The following is a 9,026-nucleotide window of genomic DNA, read 5'->3' on the forward strand; positions in this document are numbered from 1 at the left end:
CAGTTACACAGACAGCTTTTCTCACCAGTTTTTCCAGTCTCCTTGCATCCTGATGCATCTGTCCTTTCTTATATGAACAGTTCAGGCTGGTGGTGGTGGTGTAATTGTGCCAGCGATATTTTCTTGGCACACTTTAGGCCCCTCAGTACCAACTGAGCATCATTTAAATGCAACAGCCTACCTGAATACTGCTGCTGCCCATGTCCATCCCTTTATAACCACAGTACACCTATTTTCTACTGGCTGCTTCCAGCAGGATAACCCACCATGTCACAAAGCTCAAATCATTTCAGACTGGTTTCTTGAACGTGAAAATAAGTTCACTGTGCTCAAACAACCTCCACAGTCACCAGATCTCAATCCAATAGAGCACCGTTGAGATGTGGTGGAACTGAAGATTGACATTATTGATGTGCAGCCAGCAAAGCTGTGTGATGCTTTCATGTCAATATGAAACAAAGTCTCTGAGGTGTCCAGCACCTTGTTTAATCTGTGCCATGAAGAATTAAGGCAGATCTGAAGGCAAAAAGGAGGTCCAGAGCTGTACTAGTAAGCTAGTAAATACTTAATAAAGTGGCCAGTGAGTGTACATCTTAGTTGCTAGGCTTCCAGGTAAGTAGACTTGAATCTGCATCTTTTCTCTTCTTCTTTGATTCGTATTTCTTATGTGAGTGTCACTGTGGGTGTTTCTACCCAGCAGCTGCCTCTCCTAACAACAGCGATTCAGTCTTGGCTCTATTCATTTTCACCATTGTCATCCACACACTGTGTCTGTGAGGCCCGCGTTTCTTCCACCAAAGGATTTAAAGTAATCCTGACAGTTGCTCGGTTACGGGAGGTGTTTTCTCACTGAGACCAATGGCTGAAAGCGCTGCTATTCCATTGATACTAAATAGTGGCGATTATGATGATGGTGTGTGTCTTTGCCTGTCTTTCAGTCAGCAAAGGATTTAGGCGGTGTGTTGGCTGCAGCGCGCTGCCCAAAAGAGAGATTATCAAATTAATTGAGTTATTTAGGCGAGACAGAAGATGTGACAGACATATTGTGCCACAGATAATTGTTTGAGTTGGATCATTTTAAGCTCAGGTGATTCTGCTTTTGTGCTGTGAATATTATCCTCTTAGCATGCTCCATTCAGCCATTTTCACTTGCTCTCTGAGTGATTTCTTTTGTACTCATTTAGTCTGACTGTCGATGGCTCCGATATTTAATTTTAAAAAAAGAAAAAACTGATTCAAACATCAGTGAAGCAGGCCTCATTTTATACAAAAGAATCAGCTTTCAGGCCAAATCTGACACACGTGGCTTCATAAATAAACAGGCCTGTGTCAATTAATAGAGGAGGCGTATTGATCCTAATCCCACCTAAACACGTAAGCATTCTCCAACATAAGGCACACAAGTGTTTACATTATGTAGATCACGCATACCACTGGTTCCCAGCACAGTAAAAGCGTGGTGAGGATTGAGAGATTACGTGGTGTTGGCATTGGGAGGGAAGTGGGAGGTGCCAGCAACATTTTCCGTTTAAAAAAAAAAGAAGTGAAACCCAGCAGGGTAATCGGATTAAAATGAGTTTGGTTTAAATTGGGGCTTTTGAGAGTGTTTTCTGCACTCCATCCCCCAGCAGATGTCCACAACAGACCTCCTCATTCTCTGGAAGTGAAGAAACCAGCAGAGGAACAGCCAACATGGTCCCCAATCTGACCGGATATTGGAAAATGATTTCCAATGATAACTTCGAGGAGTATCTGAAAGCTCTGGGTGAGTTTATTAGTTCAGCAGGGAGTCAAGCCCAGAGAAGGAAGGCACAGATCACAAATGTACAGCTCGAAAAAGCAATGATGAAATTATAAACCTGAACTTTACACAATCTGTCTGTGTCCATATATGCATAAAACCTCACTGCTTCTTTGTTTTCAATTCATTTTTTGTCACTTTGCTCACGGGCCAGATGTAAACGTTGCCATCAGGAAAATTGCCACCTTGCTGAAGCCTGACAAGGACATCGTTCACGAGGGCGACCACATAATCATCAAGACTCTCAGCACCTTCAAAAACTACAACATGGATTTCTACGTGGGCCAAGAGTTTGAGGAGGATCTGTCTGGAGTGGACGACAGGAAATGCATGGTAAGATTTTTCACTTTTTGTACTTAAATGCATCTGTAGTTAGGAACCTGCTGAGACTTTAGCTAAACATCACAGATGAACCACACTGCTGCCAGGTGTTGGGATCTTGGGCAGTGACACACAGGAGTGCAGATTCTGTGGGCGTGTAAATGATTTCCACCCTTCAGCATAATGAGCACATGGTGTTGCAAGAACTGGTTGTTTTATACAATAGCAGAAAAAAAAATCTACCCACTCATAAAAGTTTCCTCCAACTTTTTACAAACTCTTATAACTTGTTGTAAAAAGGAACAATGTCAAATGCTGCATGGAAAGAACTGGTCGAGGATAGAACTCATATTTAATCAGATTATGTCACTGACTGCTGAATAGGATCACAGATTATTTGTGGTCCCCATGGAAAGCCCTTTTTTTGTATGCTTATAGGCTGATTTTAGTTAAGCTTTAAGCTGTTTGGAATGCCGCTAAGAGGGAAATTCACATGTTTGTGTGTAAAGATCTATCTGAATAATTATGGGAAATGGTGAGAACTGGGTCACTCATTCAGCTTATTGTATTCTGCATACTAAAATCAATATGCTCTGTTTTAAGAGTAGTAAGAGATCCTTCCCTGATGCCTCGTGCTTTTTTCACTCTCTCTCTCTCTCTCTGTCTTGTGATGTCTTGCAGACCACCATCACCTGGGAGGGGGACAGGCTGGTGTGTGTGCAGAAGGGAGAGATCGAAGGGAGAGGCTGGACCCACTGGGTGGAGGAAGATGAGCTTCATCTGGTAAGAAAACATCAGTCCCTGCCATGAATATTAATACATTCAATTTAGACACTTTAATCCAAATCCAGAATGCCTCTCAGCGCTGTATGTGAAGAGCATTGATTTTTATGTGGGACTCTAGTATGAATTAACTACCAGCTCAAGCTGCAGTAACATTACAGTCTGTATGGAGGATTTCTGACAGTTACACAACTGACTCACAGCCAAATAATTATTTCCACTTAATTAAATAGCTCTGCTCACATATTTGATTCCCAAGTGTTCCCTCCAGATGCAAACTGCATGATTAAAAAAAAATAAAATAAAAATGTGTGCATACTGTGAAATTAAAAGCCATCCAAATTCTTCTACTCCTGTAGTTGGCACCTCTGTCAGTCATTAGGAGCAGAGCCTTCGAGTTAGCCAACAAATGCATCATAAATGCTTTTATAAAATCTGTTAAAGCGCATTTGCATCTGAAAATACATTAACGCAATAAGTAGCCCATTAGTGTTTTCATTAGCACAGCATTATCAGATTTTCCTGTGTATGATTACGGCCATCAAAGCTAAACAAAAAAGAATCTGCCAAGTTATTTGGTTTAAGTGATGCTAGCAGATGTTTTCAATCAGCTTCCCTGAAATTAGTTACAGTATTAGTGGAGAGCGCCCCAGAGCCGCTTTGAGTGTAGAGCAACAGAGACCCCTGGTGGCTGACACATGAACTGCAACTGGAAATGTGTATTAATTCAGTGTAAAGAGGGGCGACTTTTTTCAGGTCATTTGAAGGATTCAGTGTTCTTTTGTGGGTCAATAAGATTCACCCATGTCTTTGGGAAAATAAATAATCTGCGATCAATAAAATAAAACAACATCAGTGATTGTCGTGATTAGAGAGACCGCTTTGTTCTTCTCGTTTATATCTTGCAATAGTCCACAGTGCTGCCATATTTCATGTTTACGTGCTTATCTTGGCAGAACTTGATAGGTCTTTTTAAAATGAAATAAACTACAGGGTATTATTTTTCTTTTACTTTTAAAGCTTGAACATCTTTTTTCCTTGTTTTTTTTCTTTTCTTTTAAATTTTAATTTTTTTTAGGGCGGCGTGTAGTAGTGCAGTGGTTAGCAGTGATGCCTCATGGTCCTGGGTTTGAATCCACCGGCCTGCAGGGACCTTTCTGTGTGGAGTTTTTTCACATTCTCCCTGTACCTGCATGGGTTCTTACCTGCGTCTCCCCACAGTCCAGAGACATGCATGTTATTTTAACTGGTGATTCTAAATCGGCCACAGGGTTCAATGTGACCTTGAATGCCAGTGTTTGTGATAGCTCTGATGTTTTTAGCCCCTCCCCCCTTACTAACTACAAGTTGGTAATTTTTTGTATCACTTTTTATGATTAAAGTAAAGAAACACCACTTACTTCTGGTTAATGATGACACTAATCCTTGTCCATCTACTGCTTAGAGGTTCTCATTGGTCAGCATTACGTTCTGAGTCTTTCACATGTCTGAATAAACATATCAAACATGTATTTTTCTCTCCAGGAGCTGAGAGCTGCAGGAATTGTTTCCAAGCAGGTCTTCAAGAAGACTTAAAGCAGCTTTCAGTGAACAGTCTGGTGCCCGCACCAAAAACTGGCTCAGAGAGACACATCAGGAACAACCTCTTCCTCTAACATACAGTCCGACTTTCCTTTTATCCCTCCGGCCTGTCCGTGTGTTCATGTTACTGTAGTGAATTCACCAAACACACGTTTCTGTTCCATCATGCTGTTGCCTTACTTTGCCAAAGGAATTTCTTTGTAGCACAAATGGGCAAGTTGACATATAACACCACAAAATCCAATACTGTGTATTTGTTTCAAGGTGGGTGCTTTGATTAGCAGGTGTAGATGTGCTGGACGCATGCATAAGTGCCATAGCTGTAGCTGATCTGATGGGCGAGCCAGCTGGGAATGTTGTGGATGCAGTGAAGAGAAATGTATTGACTTAGTTTTGTAAATGATTACAGCTGAAGGACGATGGTAAGAGCAGAACTTGGCTGAGATGCTCAGTCTCCAGAATAAAAATGTTACATGTATTTGTCCCAGTTCCTTTAAGACTGTGGCTGTGAAAGTTGAATCAATCAATAAATGAAGCCGTTCTAAACCATCCAGTGTATCAGAAGCTCTTTTGAGATGAAAATACCTCTCTTCCCATGCGAGAGAAATCTCTTTGCTTCCTCTTGCGAATGAACCAAACAGCTCAGGTCACATTTAGCTTTGAATCACTTAATCTGTCACCTCGCTTTGTGCCATGTCATTACCAATTGGGCATAATCTATACATGCTGTGAAACTCACTTGCTCATTCTTCGCTGCTGCTTCTGATCGCGCTGCTCTTTTGACTCCTTCCTGCTGCTTGTTGTGCATTCACACACAGGCACCTCACCAGCGTATACCTGCAAGCTCTGTTGACTTATCATTCCTCAGAGGAGCTGTTATTGATTTATGTCCTCTTGCTTTGGGTGGTTTAAAAAAAGTTATTTTATGAAGGAGTGAGGTGTCGACACAAAACCAGAGAAGCGTGTTTATTCTCAATAAATTTGTTGGTCATCTGCTGAAGGTGGGCTCTTTTTAAGTCTGCGTTTCAGTTATATGTGCCTCAATGTGATTATACTGTAGCATTAAACCTTCTGGAGGGGATCTCTGGAAAACAAAAAGGTTGGGTTGAACTTTATTAACCTTCAAACCTGTTCAAAGTTCAAATGCTGTGGTTGAGTTTGCCATTGAAACAGACCAAACAGTGTTAGCACTGAAAACAGAATAGCCTCTCCTGGCTACACATGTGCATTGAGAGCGATGGTGATGGTACACTTTAACGTGGATGCCCACAGATGTGCCTGTGGTAACCTCCGTCAGTGACCGCAGAAAGCACGTCCTCCCCCTCAGAAATAACTGCCACTGCCAATCCTCTTTAAGCTATAAACTCACTTATCAGTTGCACTCTGCCCCCGTGCCCCCCACTCATATAAAAGCCCCCCTCTTCCCCATTCCCTACACTCTTCAGTCACATGTCAGCTTCACCAGCTGCAGCCATGCCAGCAGACTTTAGTGGAAAATGGATACTGGAATCCAGTGAGAAATTTGAGGATTACTTGAAAGTACTGAGTAAGAAAACTTACATCCTGATATGTTCAATTTTAGACTAAAATGTCTTAGTTATATGATTAAAGAAAGATTAAAAGATTTTAATACTTTTAATCTTTTTCTTAACAGAACAACCGTCTAATTTTGAGCTACTTACTACAGATTCTTGTTGAGTAAAACTGAGTGTGATTATACATCATACATACATATTATGCTGTGAAAAAGTATTTGCCCCCTTCCTGATTTCTTAAATTGTTGCCTAGTTGTCACACTTAGATGTTTCAGATCATCAATGAATAATTAATATTAGACAAAGGTAACATGAGTAAAAATGAAATCCAGTTTTTAAAAAATTATCTTATCTATTAAGGGAAAAACAGTCATCCAAACATGTTAAAAGGTAATTGCCCCTTAAGTCTAATAAATGGTTGTGCCACGCTTGGCAGCAAGTACAGAATTAATGCAATAGCTGGCAAAGACTCTTCACATCCCAGCCCGCTCTTCTTTGCAGAATTGTTTAAATTCAGCTACCCTGGAGGATTTTCAAGCATGAATGGCCTGTTTGAGACATTCAGAGGTGGACTTACTGGTATGTTTCAGATCATTACCCGCTGCATAACCCAAGTGCTCTTGAGCTTCAGGACACAAACTAATGGTCAGATATTCAGGAGTTTCTGGTAGAGAGCAGAATTCGTGGTTTTATCATTTAAAACCATGGTTTTTATCAGCGTCCAAGTCCTGAAGCAGCAAAGCAGCCACCGACCATCACACTACCACCACCATGTTTAACTGTTGGTTTGTTGTACTTTCAGTACAATGCTGTGTTAGTTTTATTCCATATGTAACGAGACTAAAACCTTCCCAAAAAATTTAATTTAACATAGGACCAGCTTTGATCCTTATCCTCTTTCTTCATCATTCAGAAACAGCATTTTGCATTTATTCAGGTTTTCTTTGTCTATGATCTGAAACAAGTGTGAAAAATATGGAAAAAATAAGAAATCAGGAAGAGGGCAAATACTTTTTCACATCACCGCAACATATAAAATCGCAGCTAGCTATATTACTAATATGTAACTAAGGAGTTACCACAGTTCATCCGCACTTCATCATCTGTTCCTCTTCAGATACAGCCTGAACAATCTTCTGTAATCTGCTCCTAGATATTGACTTTGCTACAAGGAAAATTGCCATCTCCCTATCTCAGACCAAAGTGGTTTTCCAAGATGGGGACAAGTTTGACTTCAAAACACTGAGCACCTTTAGGAATTATGAGCTGGCCTTCACTGTAGGGGTGGAGTTTGATGAGTACACCAAGGGACTAGACAACAGAAATGTCAAGGTAAGATAACCACTGGAGTCCAGATGTGATAAGTCAGTCCTTGCCCATGTGTGTCCAGGGTATACCTGAAACAAAAGGTTCTTAAAAAAATGAATCCATCTTTCATGGTAAATGGTAAATGGCCTGTATTTGTATAGCGCTTTTCTAGTCCCTAAGGACCCCAAAGCGCTTTATACAACCTGTCATCCACCCATTCACACACACGTTCACACACACTGGTGATTCATTTCATATATCTGTAATTAGTATTCAGTCCTGTATATTTCAGACTGATTTATAAGCTTATCAGTGTCAAGTTTCATTTAATACTCTGCACTAGCTGATGCTTTAATGTTTTAAAAAATGAGCAAATAGGCCTATGATAAGTCAGTGCTAAAAAACTAGCATAAAAGCAAGGATAAGCTGGTTAGTGTTCATTAGCCTTCGGGTTATAAATCCGAGCATGTGAGCAGCAGTGATATAAGCTTATCTGAACATGAAATTCCTTATCACAATGTTCAGACAAAATTACATTACGCCAGCTAAAAACTGGCTTAACTGTTTAACTGTTGTCTTCAGAGTCTGGTGAAGTGGGATGGGGACAAGCTTGTGTGCACTCAGAAAGGCGAGAAGGCCAACCGTGGCTGGAAGCACTGGACTGAAGGAGACAAACTCTACCTGGTGGGCTAACAGTGCTTCTGATATTTAGATTTTTATTTTTATTTGTATTTTTTTTTTTTTGAAAGATTTGAGACTGAGCTTGTGCTGAATTATAATAAAGAAATGTGTCCCATTAGTGCAGAGCTTCCCAAAGTGTGGGGCCCGCCCCCTAGGTCGGGCGCAGAGCCATTGCAGGGGGGGGCGCGGTATGAAAAGGGAAAAAAAAACAAAACGCTTGGACACTGCTAGCACGGGGCGCCCACTCAAACGCAAAGCAGGAGATGAAGCATAGTTATATATGTTTCCAAACCAACTTCATTCTAAGCCAAAGACTAGAAAATATGATGAAGCATATCCTCCCTTTGGTTTCACCTGCACAAGTGCCAAGGTAGGTCTCCCCTGCAGAACTGGTTTTCCCTTCGTTGGGAGCACACGCTGGGCTCTTCAAATCATGGACAAACAGTATCCCACATTCTTGATTTTTAGTTCACAAACACTTGTTGTAATGACTAACTACTCCTGACATTTTGGAGATGTTAGCTCTTTATACAGTAAAGTTACAGCGGGATACAAATAATATCAGGCTGATCCTGCCACAATTTGTTCCCCCTGTTCAAATCCCGGACAAACAGTATCTTACAGTTGTTTATGTTTTTAAACCCATTTTGCTTGTAAAACAAAGAGGGCCCTAGCAAAAAAAAGTTTGGGAACCACTGCATTAGTGGGAGGTGTTGTATAATCAGGATGTGACTGTTAAGTATAAAATGGCCAGCTATAACATTACTTAATGTTCTTTTGACCCCTCTGCTGAATAACATTAACAGATTTCTCTTCCTCCACAGGAGCTGACATGTGAAGGTGTAGTTTGTCGTCAGGTGTTCAAGAGAAAAGAATAATAAAGTCAATGTTTCTAAATGAACGTGACATGTTTTGTTAAATATATGAGCAGAATGAATCGATGAATAAAGATGCTTTGAGAACCATATTGTATCTATCTATCTATCTATCTATCTATCTAACAACAACAATGATGT

At 40.6% G+C, this 9,026-nt stretch overlaps 2 protein-coding genes across 2 annotated transcripts; both read left to right on the forward strand.

The window, feature by feature from the left end:
• The first annotated feature begins 1,535 nt into the window (after nucleotides 1-1,535).
• On the forward strand, nucleotides 1,536-5,035 carry rbp1.1 (retinol binding protein 1, cellular, tandem duplicate 1). The gene is made up of 4 exons (XM_084912577.1): nucleotides 1,536-1,765; nucleotides 1,956-2,134; nucleotides 2,804-2,905; nucleotides 4,430-5,035. The coding sequence occupies exons 1-4, from the start codon at nucleotides 1,693-1,695 to the stop codon at nucleotides 4,478-4,480; spliced, it is 405 nt and encodes a 134-aa protein (XP_084768703.1). The 5' UTR covers nucleotides 1,536-1,692; the 3' UTR covers nucleotides 4,481-5,035.
• Nucleotides 5,036-5,901: 866 nt separating this feature from the next.
• Nucleotides 5,902-8,969, forward strand: rbp2b (retinol binding protein 2b, cellular). Its single transcript, XM_084912576.1, has 4 exons — nucleotides 5,902-6,032; nucleotides 7,175-7,353; nucleotides 7,912-8,013; nucleotides 8,835-8,969. Exons 1-4 carry the CDS (start codon nucleotides 5,936-5,938, stop codon nucleotides 8,886-8,888), a joined length of 432 nt encoding a protein of 143 aa, XP_084768702.1. The 5' UTR covers nucleotides 5,902-5,935; the 3' UTR covers nucleotides 8,889-8,969.
• Nucleotides 8,970-9,026: the final 57 nt, after the last annotated feature.

This window comes from Perissodus microlepis, chromosome 18 (genome assembly GCF_051167445.1).
Source record: "Perissodus microlepis isolate ML-2025 ecotype Zambia chromosome 18, ASM5116744v1, whole genome shotgun sequence".
NCBI lineage: Eukaryota > Metazoa > Chordata > Actinopteri > Cichliformes > Cichlidae > Perissodus > Perissodus microlepis.